Source organism: Anomaloglossus baeobatrachus, chromosome 1 (genome assembly GCF_048569485.1).
Source record: "Anomaloglossus baeobatrachus isolate aAnoBae1 chromosome 1, aAnoBae1.hap1, whole genome shotgun sequence".
In the NCBI taxonomy this organism is placed as follows: domain Eukaryota; kingdom Metazoa; phylum Chordata; class Amphibia; order Anura; family Aromobatidae; genus Anomaloglossus; species Anomaloglossus baeobatrachus.
Genome location: NC_134353.1, coordinates 450339844 through 450362139, shown reverse-complemented (window position 1 = coordinate 450362139; position 22296 = coordinate 450339844). Strand labels below are relative to the sequence as shown.

Sequence of the window (22296 nt, the reverse complement as noted above, 5' to 3'; positions counted from 1 at the left end):
TTAATCGTACCTGCTCCTGCGGCCCCTCCTACTTCCGGAGTCGCTCATTAGCCTCATGCATATGCACTGCTTCTGCCCCCTCTGCAGTTTGTGATTGGTTGCAGTCAGACGCACCCCCAGACTGGTTGCAGTCAGACGCTGTCACACAATCACAGACCTGATCTGAGGTCTATTGCACAGTAAAAAAATAAATTAAAAAAATAAATAACGTAGGGTCCCCCATATTATGATACCCAGCACAAATAAAGCACATGGCTACAGGCTATAGCCCCCAGCTGTGGGCTTTATCTTGGCTGTGTATCAAAATGAGAGGGACCCCATGCTGTTTTTTTTATTATTTAAATAAATAATTAAAAAAAAAAAACAGCGGTGTGGTCCCCCCCAATTTTGACACTAAGCCAAGATAAAGCCCACAGTTAAGGGCTGGTATACTCAGGCTGGAGAGACCCAACCTAAAATATCAGCCACAAAGAATTGTCGCATCCATTAGATGTGACAATCCCAGCACTTTACCCGGCTTTTCTCGTATTGCCCTGGTGCGGTGGCAATCGGGGTAATATCAGAGGTTAATCGCAGCTCATAGCTGCGACTAAGCCCTAGATTGGTAATGGCAGGAGTCTATGAGATATCACCATCACCATTCTGTAATAAGTGAAAAAAAATACACACAAATACCAAAAAAATCCTTTATTTGAAATAAAATACAAAAAGCCCCCTCTTTCACCACTTTATTAACCCCATAATCACTCCTCTGCAGGTCCGATGTAACCCACACGAGGTCCCACGACGATTCAGCTCTGCTACGTCTGAAGATCACAGTGAGCGGCCATAAAACTGGACTGCTCGCTGTGAGCTCCAGAGAATGAAATGAATGAGCCACACGATCAGCGGTCACTTCACTCAGGTGATTCCCGGTCACAGAGGGAGATATTTGAGACCGTAAATAGCCTGAATGAGGTCACCGCTGAATGAGTGGCTCATTCATTCTCACTACACTAGACCCGCAGACCAGGTCTGTGATTGGTTGCAGTCAGATGCTGGGGTGCGTCTGACTACAACCAATCACAGCTGAAAGCAGTGAATATGTAATGAGCGGGGAAGTGGAGGAGCCGTGGGAGCGTACAGCCGCGCCGGTGATTCAGTAAATATAGCGCGCCTACTCCAATCCCCTTATCCCCACCACCATTTTTAAGTGCCAGCCTGATGCCCTGGATCAATTCCGGGTCGGAACCGGGTCTTTTATTAACCCAGTTAGACCCGCCGATCCAGGGTATCTGCGACTCCACCTGTCACTACGTTTAAAAACTGTGGCAAAAGCGCTGAAGAGAATTGACATTCATTCTTTTCATAACGCAGCAAAACCGGAGGTATATTACAAAACGATCAGGAAAATCCTGGAGGTGATTTGTGTGTGGGCATGAGATTTCAGAAATCTCATAGACTTTGCTGGGACTGTAAAAAAGAGCGTTTTATTAACATTTATTTGCATAAAACTATGGCAAATCCATAGCTAAACAACGCTGCAAAAACGCCCAGTGTGAGCATAGCCTAACCCTCCTCAATTAGTGAGAAAAAATAGTAGAAGCAAAAGAACTAAAGCATGAAAGATTGAACCAGAAAACCCAAGGTGATTGTTATATCCTCCAATGAAGTGCATGAGAGAGATTTTATAGTGAACACCAAAAATCCTAATTTCTCAAACCTGCAAAAGCCATATAATATGACAGATAGCCACAATAATGCCCACTGTCTGAGCTAAACAGCCAGCTGCATCCAAAGATGTTGAACATAGATGTTGCCCACTTGCGCCTTAGACATCCAAATGGCAGCAAAATCTGGGAACAAGGGAAAACCTGCAGTCTCAAATACCGACTTGGCCATCAACTAAATGAGTCTGTAGGGTCCCTCAATGCCACTATCTCTGCAAGAGGGAAGGTGAAAGTTCTTGACAAATGAGACGCTGGCGTGTCCACATAGTTATTATTATTATAATTATCTATATATATAATTGCCTTATTCTGTCTGTCTGTCTGTCTGTCATGCTCCGAAATTGTGTCCTTACGGGGACACAAAGCTGATTGGCCGCTGGGCTCGCCATGGCCCCGCCCCCCCACACGGATTGGCCTCTCGCCCCGGCTCTCTGCAGGCCCCGCCCCCCTCACGCAATGCACGCTCGCTGTGGCCCAACTGACACGGGGCTCCGATTCCCAGGTGAGTACACACACATCAGATCACACTCACTCTCACACACACCTCACACATCACATCCACACATCACATCCACACATCACATCCACACATCACATCCACACATCACATCCACACATCACAACATGCTGGGATATCGCTTGCTTCTACACCGGCTCCGTCAGGATCCTGGCAGCGCCACACATAACCTTGCGATGCTGGCATCTTGACGGAGGCCGTGAAAGCTGGTAACCATTATACACATCGGGTAACTAAGGTCCCTTAGTTACCCGATGTGTATCATAGTTACCAGTGTACACCGGCTCACACTCACTCTCACACACACATCACACACATCACATCGCATCCACACATCAAGGTCCTGCAGCTGCGGAACATACATAACATAACAGCACACACACATAACAGCACACACACACACACACACAAATCAGATCACACTCACACACACCTCACACATCACATCGCATCCAAATACTCACAACATCCTGGGATATCGCTTGCTTCTCGGCGGCGATATTGTGCTGTGAGCTTCCAGGACCTGACGGAGGATCACATGGCCAGAAGCATGTGATATCCCCGGATGTTGTGAGTATCAGCGCGTATGTGCAATATCGTCAGTGTCTGTGTGTGTGAGTGGATGCGATCGGGTGTGTGTGAGTGGATGCGATCGGGTGTGTGTGAGTGGATGCGATCGGGTGTGTGTGAGTGGATGCGATCGGGTGTGTGTGAGTGGATGCGATCGGTTGTGTGTGTGAGTGGATGCGATCGGTTGTGTGGGTGAGTGGATGCGATCGGTTGTGTGGGTGAGTGGATGCGATCGGTTGTGTGGGTGAGTGTCGGCAGAGGAGCACGGCGTGCTGGAGGAGGCTGGGAGCAGAGAGGCTGATCTTGGGGAAGGCTGGGAGGGGGAGGCTGATGCTGAGGGAGGCTGGAAGGAGAGAGGCTGAGCAAACGTGCTCCATCCGCCATACTGCGCACTCCCCATCGTGCTGCATCCCCCATGCTGCGCACTCCCAAACGTGGTCCATCCGCCATGCTGCGCACTCCCAAACGTGGTCCATCCGCCATGCTGCGCACTCCCAAACGTGCTCCATCCGCCATACTGCGCACTCCCAAACGTGCTCCATCCGCCATACTGCGCACTCCCCATCGTGCACCATCCGGCATGCTGCGCACTCCCAAGCGGATGGAGCATGATGGAGGGTGCGCAGCATGGCGGATGGAGCACGTTTGGGAGTGCGCAGCATGGCGGATGGAGCACGTTTGGGAGTGCGCAGCATGACGGATGGAGCACGTTTGGGAGTGCGCAGCATGACGGATGGAGCACGTTTGGGAGTGCGCAGCATGCCGGATGGTGCACGATGGGGAGTGCGCAGTATGGCGGATGGAGCACGTTTGGGAGTGCGCAGTATGGCGGATGGAGCACGTTTGGGAGTGCGCAGCATGGCGGATGGAGCACGTTTGGGAGTGCGCAGCATGGCGGATGGACCACGTTTGGGAGTGCGCAGCATGGCGGATGGAGCACGTTTCGGAGTGCGCAGCATGGCGGATGGAGCACGTTTTGGGAGTGCGCAGCATGGCGGATGGAGCACGTTTGGGAGTGCGCAGCATGGCGGATGGAGCACGTTTGGGAGTGCGCAGCATGCCGGATGGTGCACGATGGGGAGTGCGCAGTATGGCGGATGGAGCACGATGGGGAGTGCGCAGCATGGCGGATGGAGCACGTTTGGGAGTGCGCAGCATGGCGGATGGAGCACGTTTGGGAGTGCGCAGCATGGCGGATGGACCACGTTTGGGAGTGCGCAGCATGGCGGATGGACCACGTTTGGGAGTGCGCAGCATGGCGGATGGAGCACGTTTGGGAGTGCGCAGCATAGCGGGTGGAGCACGTTTGGGAGTGCGCAGCATGGCGGATGGAGCATGATAGGGGGTGCGCAGCATGGCGGATGGAGCACGTTTGGGAGTGCGCAGCATGGCGGATGGAGCACGTTTGGGAGTGTGCAGCATGGCGGATAGAGCACGATGGGGAGTGCGCAGCATGGCGGATGGAGCACGTTTGGGAGTGCGCAGCATGGGGGATGCAGCACGATGGGGAGTGCGCAGTATGGCGGATGGAGCACGTTTGGGAGTGCGCAGCATGGCGGATGGACCACGTTTGGGAGTGCGCAGCATGGCGGATGGAGCACGTTTGGGAGTGCGCAGCATGGGGGATGCAGCACGATGGGGGGTGCGCAGCATGGGGGATGGAGCACGATGGGAGGTGCACACCTCCCCCCAACACACACACACACGCGCACTGCACAACACACACACACTAGGAATCACAAACAACGCCCTACACAGACACCCACACACACAGACAACGCTGCACACACAAATATACGCACATACTGCACAACACACACATTGCTCAAAACATACCTCCCCCCAAAACACACCACACACACACAAACCGCACAACACACACACACACACAACGCTACAGACACACAGCGCTGCACAAACAACGCAACACACGCAACACACATACAACACCGCTCTCACCCCCCGCGACACTCAGAACATGTACAGCGCCCTACACAAACACTTGGTAACTACACACAACAACATATATATATATATATATATATATATATATATATATATATATATAAAACAAAAATCATACATGAACTACACAATACGTAAATTCTAGAATACCCGATGCGTAGAATCGGGCCACCTTCTAGTTATTAATATTTATTTATAGAGCACCATTGATTCTATAGTGCTGTACATGAGAAGGGGTTACTTACAGAATACAAATTACAATAGACAGACTGGTACAGAGGGAAGAGGACCCTGCCCTTGTGGGCTTACATTCTATAGCAGTGTTTCTCAACTCCAGTCCTCAAGACCCACCAACAGATCATGTTTTCCTCAATATTAGACACGGAATAATTCCATCACCTGTGCAACTTTAAGGAAATCCTGAACACTTGATTGAGGAAAACCTAAAAACATGATTTGTTGGTGGCTCTTGAGGACTGGAGTTGAGAATAGGATAATGGGGAGGAGACCGTAGGTGGGGGAAGGAACAAGACGCCACCAAATTCGCTGAGAAAGGGTATAACGTCCATGTACCTACCGTATTTTTCGCTTTATAAGACGCACCTGATTATAAGACGCACCCCCAAATTTGGTGAAGGAAAAGAGATTTTTTTTTTTTCTTAATGTTAAATGGGGTCCATCTTATAATGCCAGTGTCCGTCTAACAAATCATATAGGGTATATGTCCCTCATAGCCCCTCATCCTAAAATTAGCCCCCCTTAATCTGGATATGGCCCCGTTATATTGAATATAGCCCCCTTGTGCTGGGACACGTCCCCCTGTGCTGCCTATGGCCCCTATAGATGGTACACCTCCCCTGTGTTTGATATGACCCCCATGTGTGCTGCCCATGGCCCCTATAGATGGTACACCTCCCCTGTGTTTGATATGGCCCCCATGTGTGCTGCCCATGGCCCCTATAGATGGCACACCTCCCCTGTGTTAGATATGGCCCCCATGTGTGCTGCCCATGGCCACTATAGATGGCACATCTCCCCTGTGTTTGATATGGCCCCCATGTGTGCTGCCCATGGCCACTATAGATGGCACATCTCCCCTGTGTTTGATATGGCCCCCATGTGTGCTGCCCATGGCCCCTATAGATGGCACATCTCCCCTGGGTTAGATATGCCCCCCATGTGTGCTACCCATGGCCACTATAGAAGGCACATCTCCCCTGTTTTAGATATGCCCCATGCTGCTGCCCATAATAAAATAAAACACTCTTTCCTTACCTTCTCAGCGCTGTCCTCCTCGTGTCTCCCACCTCGCAGTTGAGCTCTGGCTTCCTGCACTTCCTGGTTCTTGCTGCCGGTCATGTGATCGGCACGGCAAAGTGATATCATCTCTGCGTGCCTTATCACAGACAAGAGCAACAGGAGACTGGAGATCAGCGCTGGAGGTAAGTAAAGCTTTTTTATTTTCCTATGGGCAGCAGCACGGGGGCCATATCTAACACAGGTGGGATCATGTGTGACCAAAGGAGGGCGCAGGCAGATATAATATGCCCCGCTGCCCCAGCACATCAGTTTCAGCACCACGCTGCTGATGGACAGCGGCTGTTCATATTATATGAGCGGGAGCAGGAGATCAAACACTGCCGCTCGCAGCTGTCACCTGCCCCAAGCACCGCTCCAGAGCGGACCCTGCAGTATAATTGTATGTATGTATGTTATATATATATATATGTTATATATATATGTTATATATATATATATATATGTTATATATATATGTTATATATATATATATATATATATGTTATATATATATGTTATATCTATATATATATATATATATAGATATATATATATAGATATATATATATATATATATATATATATATCTATATATATATATATAGATATATATATATATATATATATATATATATCTATATGTATGTATACATACACCCCCCCGTATATTCGGTTTATAAGACGCACCCCCCACTTTCCCCCAAAATTTGGGGGAACAAAAGTGTGTCTTATAAAGCGAAAAATAAGCGAAAAATACGGTATATCGCTGAAAATGTCTGTCTAGATGCTCACATGTCTTATGCAGTACCACCACAAACTTCTTGGTTAGAAAAAGATCTAATCACACATTTACCTCGTCTAAAGAACCCTGATTCAGTGGATGGAAGAGGATCTGCTTCTGTGACCCTTAGAGATAAGTATACTGCTTATATAAGTATACTGCTTATCTCTAAGGTAACTTTGAGCATCAAAGTTAAATGACCGTCAGCATTCAATGTTTTGGGGGGGGTGGTCATGGGTTTCATATCATAGCATTTCTGTATGCAAGGTTTGTATTGAATTGATGATGCCCTACAACTTTGTAATTCACTTTTTTTTCTCTATCTCGTTCCGTTTTTGAGATAAAAATGCTAACTCCGTTGTTTTCCACCAGGTGGCGCCATAGGTGGTTTAATTGCGTAGCGCATGGCTACTTTACTATACCTAGACACCACTTCTATGCCTATAGCTGCCGCCATTCTCAAGTTAATGGCGGTGGACAGGATAGCAGTGGACACACTGTATATAATATTGCTCTTTTGGGCTTCATAGGATTTCGTGCAGTATTCCATGAAGATACTCTTGTATAGGTATAGAGGGAAACACTAAAGGTGTAATGTCTGGGAAAATAATTTTTTATCGTGGTTTGTCCAAGGTTTGGGTGATGCCACTAAAAGGACGGCTGTTATGGAATATGTCAGGGATTATTTCACTGTCATAATCTGTCTCCAGGAAATACATCTGGATAAAGAAAAAATACCACATTTTAACACTTTGGACTGGCCACGGGTTCCATTCCACTTTTTCCACTTATTCATGAGGTGTTAGTCTCCCGATACATAAAGCTATCCTGATTGAACACATATCTTCCCAAATAGATAAGAAGGGTAGGTTTATAAGTATCCATTGCAAAATCTTCAACAAAGAATTGCTTTTGATAGGGGTGTATGTCCCTCCACCTTATAATAATAATGTCATGAAAATGGTGGCGGAAGCCATTCAGAGGACTCCGGGGGTGATATGTATGGGAGACTATAACAATACTATTCACCCATACTGGGATAAATATAATAATGACTTGACCAAGGTGAACTCTCCTATTTCAGGGTTTGGTGAAGTGCCCTCGGATCTTGCACTGACGGACTTGTGGAGAGTTTATCATCCGGGAGTCCGGCAATTTTCCTGCTATTCTAAATCACATGATACCTTATCCAGGATCAATTTCATCTTGGGATCTGCGAGTACGTTACCAATGGTGGAAACTGTATCATACTTACCTAGAGTCATTTCGGATCATTCTCCCATTCTGACCTGTCTCCGTTTCCTCCCTGGACCAGACCTGGCCCTTACTACATGGTCCCTAAATCCTTTCTGGCTTCAAATGATTGAAATTGAACATATTACTTATACCCTTAAACATTACTTTAAAGAAAATAGTGGTGAGGGGGATCTCCCAGAACATTATATGGGACTCAATGAATGCTTGTTTGAGAGGGGCTTTTATACAGGGGGTTAGTAGGTCTAAGACTGAATCAATGTGAGCAAGGATGGTTGACCTTAGGGAGATCAACATCCACCACCGCGGAGACACCATCACGTGTTTCTCAACGCAGTGATTCTAGAGCAATGCCCCCTGGGAAATATTCAAAGCAAGAAGGCCTGCGGAGACACCATCACATGTTTCTCAACGCTGGCAGGAAACTAGCCAGGTCTTTCACCGGGAAGGAACAACCACGGGAAGGGCAGTCTCCAGTCAAGGAGACCACCTATGCCAAACATGGTATCCATCCACAGACAGCCGTTTCGGGGTATTTGCCCCTCATCAGTGTGGAGTAGGAATCTGGCTAGTGGGAGCATTGCCTAGTAAAAGACTGAATCAAGACAGTTCGGGGTGTTTCTTAGGGACAGGGTCCAAACCACGGAGCAACAGTATATAAGCGCAGCGTCGACTCAGAACTTGTTGGAGTGGAAAGCAGCACAGAAAGCATATGATACACATATCAAGGAAAGGGCTAAGAATAAAAGGATGTTCTCACAACACAGATTTTTTTGAGGCGGGTTAGAAGGCAGGGCATCTATTGGCCTCTATAGCCAGTGCACAGCAGGGGAACGCTTTCATGGGGGCCATATGGGATAGCACAGGCATGATAATTAATCAATCAGACCAGATACTAAATGTCTTCTCAGACTTCTATCAGCAGCTATATAGCTCTAAATTTGATTTTGAAAAAGACCAAATTAATTCTTATGTAGAATGTATCCCTCTCCTTCAGCTTTCAGAGGCAGGCCGTAAATACTTAAATGGCCCATTGCAACTAGAAGAAATTCAACTAGCAGTAGCTTCCATGTCTAACAATAAATCTCCAGGATCGGATGGTCTCTCCACGGAGATATACAAAAAATTTGGGGCTATACTGTTACTGCAAATGCTGAAGACATTTCAGGAGGCGACTAAAGTGGGTCGTCTCCCCCATCAATGCAAGAAGCAATAGTTGTGGTCATACTTAAACCAGGTAAAGATCCCCTGCTCCCTGACTCGTACAGACCAATCTACCTGCTTCCAACAGATATCAGCATAATAGCAAAGGTCCTTGCTGCCAGACTAAATATGATGATCTCCTCCTTCATACACACCGATCAATCCAGCTTTATGCCTTCCAGATCTACGGCGGTAAATGTACGACGCCTCCATCTTAATCTACCACTTCCAGTGGACAATCCGGGAGATAGTCATTTGCTTGCTCGACGCTGCTAAGGCATTCAACACCATTGAGTGGGACTCAGTCCTTAGTAACTGGTCTAGGCACGGATTTTATATCCCGGATAAGGTTGTTGTATAGCAGACCCACAGCTAGGATCAGAGTTAATGAGCGGCTTACTCCAGCATTTGTCTTGGCTAGAGGTACTCAACAAGGGGACCCTCTCACCCTTGCTATTTGCGATGGCCATAGAGCCTATGACGGCAATCTTAAGACGGCCCCTACATATGGTGGGGTTCAAAAGGGGAGAAACCTAAGGATAAGGTAGCGTTATACGCCGATGATACATTACTCCTTCTAGCGAACGCATCTAATACATTACCCATTGCAATGGAAACGATCCAAGAATTTGGGAGATACTCCGGGTTAATGATAAATTGGGGAAAGTCGGTCTTGCTCCCAGTAGATAAACATTGGGAATACTCTGCAATATGCCTCCTCAGGACTACAGATTACTTTGCAATTTAAGTATCTGGAGATTAATGTTACTGTTAGAGTGAATGACTACGAAAAACTGAATTTAACCCAGTTCTTAAAAGATTTACAGACAAAGCTGACTCCTGGACTCGGCTGCCTCTGTCTGTGGTGGGACGCACGAATTTAATCAAAATGATCTGGATGCCTCAATTATAATTATATGTCTTACATAACTCACAACAGTGGATTCTCCAAAGATACTTTCATAAGGTCAGGAGTCCGGTAGATTCAGGACTTCCTCAGAAACCACTCCTACTTTGCTATTGATACATAAGTTATGGGAAAAGATTAAAAAGGCTCAGGGCATTCAGGGAGCTGCCCAGTTCACCTCTATTTGCGAGTCTCCGTGTCTTCCTAATCTAAACAAATTGGAGGGGTTTGAGGGATGGAGCATGAGGGGGCTGACCAGACTTATGCAAATGTTAGACAGAGAAGGGATTAAAATATTCTCTAACTACCAACTGAACTTAAGGTCCAGTCACATTAAGCAACTTACCAGCGATCCCAACAACGATAGGGATCGCTGGTAAGTTGCTAGGAGGTTGCTGGTGAGATGTCACACTGCGACACTCCAGCGATCCCACCAGCAACCTGACCTGGCAGGGATCGCTGGAGCGTCGCTACACGAGTTGCTGGTGAGCTCACCAGCAACCAGTGACCAGCCCCCAGCGCCGCGTGGAAGATGCTGCGCTTGGTAACTAAGGTAAATATCGGGTAACCAACCCGATATTTACCTTGGTTACCAGTGCACGGAGCTACACATGCAGAGAGCAGGGAGCAGCGCACACTGAGCGCTGGCTCCCTGCTCTCCTAGTTACAGCACACATCGGGTTAATTACCCGATGTGTGCTGCAGCTACATGTGCACATAGCAGGGAGCAGCGCACAGCGCTTAGCGCTGGCTCCTTGCTCTCCTACTTACAGCACACATCGGGTTAATTACCCGATGTGTACTGCAGCTAAATGTGCACAGAGCAGGGAGCAGCGCACACTGCTTAGCGCTGGCTCCCTGCTCTCCTAGCTACAGCACACATCGAGTTAATTAACCCGATGTGTCCTGCAGCTACATGTGCACAGAGCAGGAGCCGGCACTGACAGTGAGAGCGGCGGAGGCTGGTAACAAAGGTAAATATCGGGTAACCAAGGACAGGGCTTCTTGGTTACCCGATGTTTACATTGGTTACCAGCCTCCGCAGAAGCCGGCTCCTGCTGCCTGCACATTTAGTTGTTGCTGTCTCGCTGTCACACACAGCGATCTGTGCTTCACAGCAGGACAGCAACAACTAAAAAATGGCCCAGGACATTCAGCAACAACCAGCAACCTCACAGCAGGGGCCAGGTTGTTGCTGGATGTCACACACAGCAACATCGCTAGCAACGTCACAAAAGGTGTTCGTTAGCAGCGATGTTGCTAGCGATGTTGCTTAGTGTGACGGGGCCTTAAGGCTACATATTAGAGAATTCTATAAATACTTACAATTAAGGCATGCATACCTAGCGGAAAGTTCGTTTGCGGATACAACATAACAGGATAGTACAGCGGATAGCATTTTCAAGTGGCTCATGTGGATTAATATCAGTGCTGTATAGTGATATATTAGATAGAATAACATTGAAACACACCATGCACTCTAAAGAAAAGTGGGAGCGGGAGATAGGTCCCCTTGAAGATAATGGGCTGAAATACTAGAAAGAGTCCCTGACCTATGCTTGGGAGAAGCTTACAGACTATCACAGCTGTATGTAATACACAAAGTATATCAAATGCCAAAATTTATTTTTGAGATAGGGGTCAGACAGGACTCCTCCTGCCCTCGCTGTAAGGCAGACTCTGCTGCCATGCTCCATATGTTGTGGTCATGCCCTAACCTGGAAGTATTCTGGAGAGGGATAGTTGGAATTATCAACAGAGTATATCTGATTGACCTAAATCCCTTCATGTGCATATTGGGATATATTGAAGATCTGACTGTCAATGAGGAGGGAAAGCTAGCAGTATCCCGTATGTTATTCATGGCTAGAAAACTGATCGCACAATACGGGATCTCAGACCAAACTCCAACTATTTCAGAATTTAACAAAATAAACTGGCTGATAAACTTAGAAAAGGGGATATACTTGAAAAGGAATTGTATTCTTAAATTTGACAAAATATGGGCCCCGTGGATTGGTAATTCGGGTTTAGCATCTCGGGACCTGTTTAGATTTTGCCTTGGCCTGTTGTAAACTGAAGCTGGGAAATGAACTCTTGAATGTACTAGTAAAATGTTATAAAGAATCATTTGCTTAAAGCTCCGCCGCTGCTAACACTGTGCATAACAAATAGCCGATATTATAGGAATGATATTAACCTCCACTTGCTTGTTTATCTAATATCTCTTTTCTCTTTCAAAAGAGCTGCGACTCTTCAATACATGTCTTGAGTACTTATTGAATTTTGCAGGGTGAGTGGGCTGGGCGTTTTAGGGTTTGGTAACCTCATATTTGTGTGGTAATTACATTTTGAAATTTTCAATAAAAACATTTTGGTTTAAAAAAACAAACAAAATAAAAAAAACTGTTATAGTGCGCATGACTGGAAGTTCGGGGACGTTCTGATCATGCACACTGAGCCGAAACCAGCAGTGGCAGCAGAGGTGAGAGCGACCAGGCCTCTGACGCTGTACATTTATTAGCATGTTAGCAAGCCCACAGGTGCGTACATACATGCTAAGAGGGCAGACTAGTAGGGGGAAATAACGCTCTTAGGGCTCATTCACATGACCGTTCCGTTTGTCCTGGTCAGTTCCTGTTTTTTTGCGAACCCACGGACAGGACCATCTTTTCAATGTATTTTGTGTAGGATCGGATGGCACACGGAAGAACATTCTGTTCTTCATTGACTGGGACAGTGACTATAGATCGTCGTGGGACCTCCTTATTGGATTATGCTGGACCCGGATTTGATTGTTTTTCTCAATATATTGGTGAAAGAGGGAATGTTTTGGGGAGTGTTTTTTCAAATAAAACTTTTTTTGTTGTCTATTTTTTTTTTATTACTGACTGGGTTGGTAATGTTGGGTATCTGATAGACGCCGTGACATCAGTAGCCCCTCGTGTTCGGAATGTTAGTTATGTTTTGGCTGCTGGGAGGCTCCCTCTGGTGGCCAGGAATGGTTTGGACTTGGACCAGGTGTGTTGTGCAATGGGTGTTTCCTTTGCTAACTCTCTGCTTATTTAAATCCTGGTCTGATTGCAGGCTGTTGCCAGATGTCAGTTGTTCTTTGTATCTCCAGCCTGCTTCATCCTGCGCTACACCACATCTATCCCAGATAAGTGCTTGCTCTTTATTTATCTGGTTCTTTTGCTTATCTGGGTTTGTCATTTGCTGTGGTTGTTTTTAGTTTATTTGCATGCAGGGATTTTCCCCCTCAGTGGTTTGTTGAGGAACTCCCTGCAGTTATGTGTGGAGTATAGCTCCTTTAAGTCCATATGTTTGTGGCTTGTATGATTCTTGTTTTCTGTTCATTGGTATGACAAGAGCACCTGGTATAGGACGGAGTTCAGATCGTGCGATCTGAGGGCCTTTTTGTACTATCAGGAAGTTGGTATTTTGCAGGGTTTTTCTCTGGCCACCATCAGTCCCTTTCCTGTCCTTTCCTATTTTAGTCAGTGGGAGCCTCACCTTTTGCTAATCCTGTCATCTGTGTATTGTGTTTTTCCTATATCACCGCAGTCTTTGAATGTGGGGGGCTTGCTATTCTTGTCTATTTTCTGAGGCAGAGAGTTATTCATCTTTCCTACTTTTAGGATAGTTAGTTCTCCGGCTGGGTTCGCGGTGCACAGGATGTTAGTTCACCCCTCGGCTACTTCTAGTTGTGATGGTTAGTAAGGGGATGGCGGCCAGATTAGTTGCCAATGCTCTTGTCACCTTTTGCCAATGACTTGTGGTGGTCTTCCATGGTTCCGGATCATAACACCCTGGGCTTGATGCCAGGTGACATTACACATCTGACATCAACCCCATATATTACCCCGTTTGCCACCGCACCAGGGCAACGGGATGAGTTGGGGCAAAGCGCCAGGATTAGCATATCTAATGGATGCGCCACTTCTGGGGCGGCTGTAGCCTGCTATTTTTAGGCTGGGGAGTGTCTAATAACAGTGGACCTGCCTAGTTTGAGAATACCAGACCACAGCTGTCTGTTTTACCTTGGTTGGTGATCCAATTTGGGGGGGGACCCCATTTTTTTTTTTGTTTTAAATTATTTATTTAATTTAAAATAACAGCGTGGGGTGCCCTCTGTTTTGGATTTCCAGCCAAGGTGAAGCTGTCAGCTGTGGATTGCAGGCTACAGCCGTCTGCTTTACACTAGCTGGCTACAAAAGATAGGGGGGACCCCACGTCTTTTTTTTTTTTTTTTTTAATTATTTAATTTTTGGCTAAATACAAGGCTAGGCACCCTTTAGGAGCCACAAGAAAGTCACTAAAGGGTGCCAGCTTAGAATATGCAGGGAGGTAGGACATTATATATGTCTTTCCCATCTATCTATCTATCTATCTATCCCTCTAATTCATTCATTCATTCATTCCTCTATCTCTCGGTCTCTATATCTATCTATCCATCTCTGTATCTACTCATCTATTTATCTTTCTTGCTGCTTCCGTTTTTTGCGGTCTGCAAAAAAAACGGAAGGCACACGGATGATACACGGACCGTATAAGGAACGGAACGGATGCCACACGGATCCATCTGAAAAAAATAGTGCGGATTTCCCTGCGGAAAAATCTGCAGCATGCAATTATTCCTGCAGATTTTTCCGCTCGATCCCATACTTACCTGCCTTGATTGAAGACACCGGAGTCACTTCCTCCGGTGCAGAGGAGCGCAGTGGAGCCAGGAGCGGGCAGCAGGAGGTGGGAGGGGCCTGCACGAGCTCTGGTCATGTGACAGCCAGAGCTAGTTCAGGCTCGCCCACTTTCTCCTGCAAAGTGCAGACCGACATGGCCGGAAAGTGAAGTGCTGAGTGATGGAGGTAAGTCGTTTTTTCTTCTCTGCGCCGGTTGTTCATCGTACCCGGGGCAGCACACATCGCTCCGTGTGACACCCCGGGAATGAAGAACACAGCTTACCTGCGTCCCGCCAGCAATGCGGAAGGAAGGAGGTGGGTGGGTTTACGTCCCGCTCATCTCCGCCCCTCCGCTTCTATTGGCCAACCGCTGTGTGACGCCGAACGTCCCACCCCCTTCAGGAAGTGGGTGTTCGCCGCCCACAGCGACGTCGCCCAGCAGGTAAGAGCGTGTGATGGGGGTTTAACGACTTTGTGCGCCACGGGCAACTAATTGTCCTGATAATAAAGAAAACTCTTTGAATGAGAAGGTGTGTCCAAACTTTTGGTCTGTACTAGATTCACTTTGAAGGCATCAAAACTGTGAATTAAAACATGTGGAATGAAATACTTAAAAAAGTGTGACACAACTGAAAATATGTCTTATATTCTAGATTCTTCAAAGTAGCCACCTTTTGCTAGGATTACTGCTTTGCACACCCTTGGCATTCTCTTGGTGAGCTTCAAGAGGTAGTCACCGGAAATGGTTTTCCAACAATCTTGAAGGAGTTCCCAGAGATGCTTACCACTTGTTGGCCCTTTTGCCTTCACTCTGCGATCCAGCTCACCCCAAACCATCTCGATTGGGTTCAGGTCTGGTGACGGTGGAGGCCAGGTCATCTGGTGTAGCACCCCATCACTCTCCTTTTTAGTCAAATAGCCCTTACACAGCCTGGAGGTGTGTTTGGGGTCATTGTCCTGTTGAAAAATAAATTATGGTCCAACTAAACGTAAACCGGATGGAATAGCATGCCGCTGCAAGATGCTGTGGTAGCCATGCTGGTTTAGTATGCCTTCAATTTTGAAAAAAATATCAACGGTGTCACTAGCAAAGCACCCCCACACCATCACACCTCCTCCTCCATGCTTCACAGTGGGAACCAGGCATGTAGAGTCCATCCGTTCACCTTTTCTACAAAGACACGGTAGTTGAATCCAAAGATCTCAAATTTGGACTCATCAGACCAAAGCACAGATTTCCACTGGTCTAATGTCCATTCCTTGTGTTCTTTAGCCCAAACAAGTCTCTTCTGCTTGTTGCCTGTCCTTAGCAGTGGTTTCCTAGCAGCTATGTTACCATGAAGGCCTGCTGCACAAAGTCTCCACTTAACAGTTGTTCTAGAGATGAGAAGGTGTGTCCAAACCTGTGATCTGTATATCTATCTCAACATGGGGTCCTCTCCGTTTTCCTAAAGCCAGCCAAGGTACAGCAGACAACTGGGGGCTGACATTATTAGAGTGGGAAAGGCCATGGTTATTTGGCCCTTTCCAGCCTATCAATCAATAGCAGGCCGCAGCCGCCCCAGAAGTGGCGCATCCATTAGAATTCTGCTTCCTGGACCCGGCTCTTCCGGTTGCCCTGGTACGGTGGCAAATGGGGTAATATTTGTAAGCTTGATGCCAGCTCCAGCTTACAGATTAAAGGTACCGTCACACTAAGCGACGCTCCAGCGATCCCACCTGCAACCTGACCTGGCAGGGATCGCTGGAGCGTCGCTACATGGGTTGCTGGTGAGCTGTCACACAGGCAGATCTCACCAGCAACCAGTGACCAGCCCCCAGCCAGCAGCGACGCGTGGAAGCGATGCTGCGCTTGGTAACTAAGGGTAAATATCGGGTAACCAACCCGATATTTACCTTGGTTACCAGCTCACACCGCTTAGCGCTGGCTCCCTGCACTCCTAGCCAGAGTACACACCGGGTTAATTACCCGATGTGTAGTCTGGCTATGTGTGCAGGGAGCCGGCACTGACAGCGTGAGAGCGGCGGACGCTGGTAACGAAGGTAAATATCGGGTAACCAAGGAAAGGGCTTCTTGGTTACCCGATATTTACATTGCTTACCAGCGTCCGCAGACGCCGGCTCCTGCTCCCTGCACATTCAGTTGTTTCTCTCTGGCTGTCACACACAGCGATGTGTGCTTCACAGCGGGAGAGCAACAACTAAAAAATGGTCCAGGACATTCAGCAACAACCAGGGACCTCACAGCAGGGGCCAGGTTGTTGCTGGATGTCACACACAGCAACATCGCTAGCAAGTTGTGCCTCAGCAGCGATGTTGCTTAGTGTGACGGTACCTTAACTCTTTGGAAGCAGCTAGTTTCTCTTAACTGGGCTGCATAATATACATGGATAATAAACAATACTTGTTCTTGCTCCTGAGTGGGAGTGGAGTTAAGGGGTACTTCACACACAGCGAGATCGCTACTGAGATCGCTGCTGAGTCACGTTTTTTGTGACCTCATTAGCGATCTCGCTGAGTGTGACACTGAGCAGCGATCTGGCCCCTGCTGTGAGATCGCTGCTCGTTACACACAGCCCTGGTTCGTTTTTTTATTGTTGCTCTCCCGCTGATAAGCACACATCGCTGTGTGTGACAGCGAGAGAGCAACAATCCTGAATGTCCAGTGAGCAGGAGCCGGCGTCTGACAGCCTGCGGTAAGCTGTAACCAAGGTAAACATCGGGTAACCAAGGTGGTTACCCGATATTTACCTTCGTTACCAGCCTCCGCAGCTCTCATGCTGCAAGTGCCGGCTCCTGCTCCCTGCACACGCTAAGCGAAGCGGTGTGCGCTGGTAACTAAGGTAAACATCGGGTAACCATACCCGATATTTACCTTAGTTACCAGTGTCCGCAGCTTCCAGACGCCGGCTCCGTGCAAGCGCAGCGTCGCTTGCACGTCGCTGCTGGCTGGGGGCTGGTCACTGGTCGCTGGTGAGATCTGCCTATTTGACAGCTCACCAGCGACCATGTAGCGATGCAGCAGCGATCCTGACCAGGTCAGATCGCTGGTCGGATCGCTGCTGCATCGCTAAAGTGTGAAGGTACCCTAAGTCTTTGCTTGATTTACATTTTGATTATTCACTGATCATTGAGATTAATTCATGAATTTATTCTCCTGGTTTGTGATTCTCTTTTGGAGAATTTAAGAGAAAAATTAGTAAATTAATTCTCCTATTAGAACAAAATGGCAAAACAAGCCAAATCCTGCCAGATCAGAGCTCAAGGCTCCAGTTTGCCATTCAGTTGTTATACAGAATTACATGGTCTCACTCCAGTCGGTATGTGGCAGACAAGAAAATCACACTAGATTATGAGCTCATTTTGGTAAAATGAAAGTAAAACCTGGGTGCTTTAAACCCCTTCAACCGCGGCCGATTTTCAGGGGGTTTTTTTTGCTCCCCTTCTTCGAAAAGCCGTAACTTTTAACTTATTTTATTTTTCAGTCAATCTTGTCATATGAGGGCTTGTTTTTTTTGCGGGACGAATTGTACTTTTAAAATAAACCATAAGATTTACCATATAGTGTACTGGAAAACAGCAAAAAAAATTGCATGATTGTTTTTGAGATTTTATTCACTGTGTTCACTATATGGTAAAACCGATGTGTTGCTGTGATAACTCAGGTCGGTGCGAATTTGTAGACACCAAACTTGTATAGGTTTACTTTTATCTAAGGGATTAAAAAAAAAAAAAAAATTAGACGTTTGTCCAAAATAAGTGGAGTACGTTTTGTGCCATTTTCCGCAACCCGCAGCGTTCTCATTTTTCGGGCTCTATGGCTCAGTGACGGCTTGTTTTTTGTGCAGATGCTACGTTTTGATCGCCTGTTATTTCATTTTGCGCAAAATGTGCAGCAACCAAAACCACTCTGTAGAACATAAAAAACATTTTACTATACTCACCTGCGGGGAGGTCGGGTCTGATAGGCTTCGCTGGTTCTTAGTCCAGCACCTGCTATCTTCCTTCCATCGCCATCCTCCTTCCCAGCTGCACGTGGATGACACGTCCTACGTCATCCACACAGACGCCTCCATTGCGCTCCTGCGCACTTTGATGTGCCCTTCTGAGGGCAGAGCAAAAGTACTGTAATGCGCAGCTGCGAGAAAAGATGAAAGAACGACTGTGAACTATAATACTTTGATCTGCCCTCAGCCGGGCAGATATAAGTATTGCAGTGCGCAGGCGTTCTTTCATCTTTTCTTGCACTTTCACACCGGTGACCGCAAATCCCCTGAGTGACTGAAGTGAGCCGCGAGATCAGCTGTACCGTCACTCAGGTAACCCGCGGCCAGCTGGATCTCTCCACCCGAGACCACAAATCCGCTGAGTGAGGGCACCGCTGATCACTTCAGTCACTCGGGCGACTTGCTGTCACAGTTGGAGGATCCAGCGGTGGCTGCTGGTAACCTGAGTGACATAGTCGCTGGTAGCGTGACTCACTTCAGTTGCTGCATGGAGCTCACAGAGCGTGGTCATGGTCTGTGGCCACTCGCTGTCAGCTGCCGATGTAGCAGAGGTGGACGCGTCAAGGGACCTCGTGTGGATTACGTCGGACCTGGAGGGGTGTTTGAGGATTTTAATAAAGTGGTGAAAGAGGGTGATTTTTTTTGTCTTTTATTCCAAATAAAGGATTTTTTGGGTGTCTGTGTTTATTTACTTTCACTTACAGGTTAATCATTGGGGGGTGTCTAAAGGCCGCTTGCATACCCGCCCCTATCGGTTGTGCGACACGGGCATATCGCTGCCCGTGGCGCACAACATCGCGCGGACCCGTCACACTACTTACCTGCATAGCGACGTCGCTGTGACCGGCAAACCGCCTCCTTTCTAAGGGGGCGGTTCATTTGGCGTCACAGCGACGTCACTAAGCAACCGCCCAATCAAAGCGGAGGGGCGGAGATGAGCGGGACGAACATCCCGCCCACCTCCTTCCTCATTGCTGGCGGGACGCAGGTAAGGAGATGTTCGTCGTTCCTGCAGTGTCACACGTAGCGATGTGTGCTGCCGCAGGAACAACAAACTACATCGTTACTGCAGCAGCAACTATAATTGAAATTAGGGCGGGGATGTCACCGATTAGCGATTTTGAACGTTTTTGCAACGATTCAAAATCGCTAATATGTGTCACACGCAACGACATCGCTAACGCAGCCGGATGTGCGTCACAAAATCCGTAACCCCAACGACATCGCTTTAGCGATGTCGTAGCGTGTAAAGCCACCTTAAGACATCTGCCATGATTAACCTAGGACTTAGTGGCAGCTATGGGCTGCCATTAACTCCTTACTACCCCGATTGCCACCGCACCAGCGCAATTCGGGTAGAGTCCCAGGACTGTCGCATCTAATGGATGCGGCAATTCCGGGCGGTTGCTGGCTGATATTGTTAGGCTGTGAAGCTCCCCATAACGTGGGGCTCCCCATCCTAAGAATACCAGCCTTCCGCCGTGTGGCTTTTACCTTGGCTGGTATCAAAATTGGGGGGGGACCGCATGTTGTTTTTTTTTTTAAATTATTTGTATTTTACTACATGATATAGACCCGCCCACTGGCTGCTGTGATTGGTTGCATTCAGACGAGCCCCCACGCTGAGTGACAGCTGTCTCACTGCAACCAATCATAGGCGCCGATGGGTGGGGATGCAGTGAATACGAATTGAAATAATGAGCAGGAGAAGTCATTGGAGCTTTGTGACAGCTGTGCAGCGCTCAACCACATCGGTGAGCATGAGAGAGGGGGTGGGAGGGAGAGACCGACAGAGAGAGAGACAGACAGAGAGACAGAGAGACAAAGAGAGACAGATACAGAGAGAGACAGACAGAGAGACAGAGAGAGAGAGACAGAGAGAGAGAGAGAGAGGCAGAGAAAGAGAGACAGATAGAAAGAGAGAAAGAGGGAAAGAGAGAAAGAAAGAAAAAGAAAGAGAAAGAGAGAGAGAAAGAGAAAGAAAGAGAAAGAAAGTGAGAAAGAAAGTGAGAAAGAAAGTGAGAAAGAAAGTGAGAAAGAAAGAGAGAAAGAAAGAGAGAGAGAAAGAAAGAGAGAAAGAAAGAGAGAAAGAAAGAAAGAGAGAAAGAAAGAGAGAGAAAGAGAGAGAGAGACCGGCCGACAGAGAGATAGAGACCGAGACCGAGAGAGAGAGAGACAGAGAAAGACCGAAAGACCTGAGTTTTGTTTGTCAAAAAAGCGTGCAGAACGCAACAAAAATGCAGTGCAAGCGCACAGCTAAACAATTTGGTTGCGTTTTGACACACCTCATTGATTTCAATGGGTGGAAAATGCAACCAAAACGCACAAAAGAAGTGACATGCTGCTTTTTTAAACGCATTGATTTTGTCAAATACTTGGCATCCAAAATGCTGCGTTTAAAAAAGCAACATGCTTGTGGAATTTGCCGACTTCTCATAGACTTTGCTGGGGAAGCACAACGCATGCATTTACGCTGCAGTTTAAAACGCTGCCAAAACGCAGGAAAAAACGCAATGTGTGCACATAGCCTAAGCTCAGTGGTGAATTTAATGTGCAACCGCTCACTCTTTCACTAATTTAGTACAAAAAACAGACTCACTAAAGTTAGTGATAGTAAACTCAAGCTCCTATGGTATATCACAACATCCCATACAATCAATGACAGGTCCTGAGGGAGAGATGACAGGCTTTGAGCAGCTCCCACATGGCAGTTTCATTCAGGGTCAAATACTGGATGTTGATGAATTTTACTGGGGAGAAAACTCTGTTTTTATATTTCTGAGAAGCATATTGTTTTCTTCTAGCCTATAACTAATGAAAAAAAAAATGATGACTGCCAGTAGTTACCACATGAGAAGGTCTTACTAAAAAGCAAAATAACATTTCAAAAACGCCATTCAAATCTATATGCTTCTTCTAAAAGGCTTTTTTTATTCAAGCTGACCGTTTTCTAGACTTTCTGCCATTCATGGCGTAAAAGAAAATAAGTATCTTACCTTGCTTTTTTCTTAGTAGGATCAGAAATGGACTGATCTATAAATACTATAGTTGCCTTCTTGTGTTTTGAGTCCACAATTTTGACCTGTTACAAAAAAATAGTTTAGTACCTCCAATGTGCAGTGCAGAAAGTCCCACCAAACAAACCCAACCATATCTATGGTCTTACCAATGATGGCCAGTAAGGGTAATTATGATATTTACACCAGACAAAGGACCCTGATATAATTGGAGCGTCTTCTAAATGAAAAGAAAGAAGATTGAGATAAAGAAGATTTAAGTCCTACATATGTGGGGGAAGGGCACCACCCAGTGGGATCTCCCGGTATACAACAAAGCACAATGTAGAAAAAGGAGAAAAGAGTATACCTAACAGGGATCACCAAGAAGCTGATTATTTAGGAATAT

At 46.9% G+C, this 22296-nt stretch overlaps 1 protein-coding gene across 7 annotated transcripts in view; it reads right to left on the bottom strand.

Moving 5' to 3' along the window:
- Positions 1 to 22296, bottom strand: part of PWWP3A (PWWP domain containing 3A, DNA repair factor) — a 283225-nt gene that overhangs the window by 100891 nt on the left and 160038 nt on the right. For all 7 annotated transcript variants that reach the window (XM_075353023.1, XM_075353011.1, XM_075353038.1 and 4 more), the window contains 2 exons: positions 22058 to 22128; positions 21888 to 21973 (listed from right to left, as the gene is read on the bottom strand). In XM_075353023.1, coding sequence (XP_075209138.1) covers positions 21888 to 21973; positions 22058 to 22128 — 157 coding nt within the window. The remainder of the gene's footprint in view (positions 1 to 21887; positions 21974 to 22057; positions 22129 to 22296) is intronic.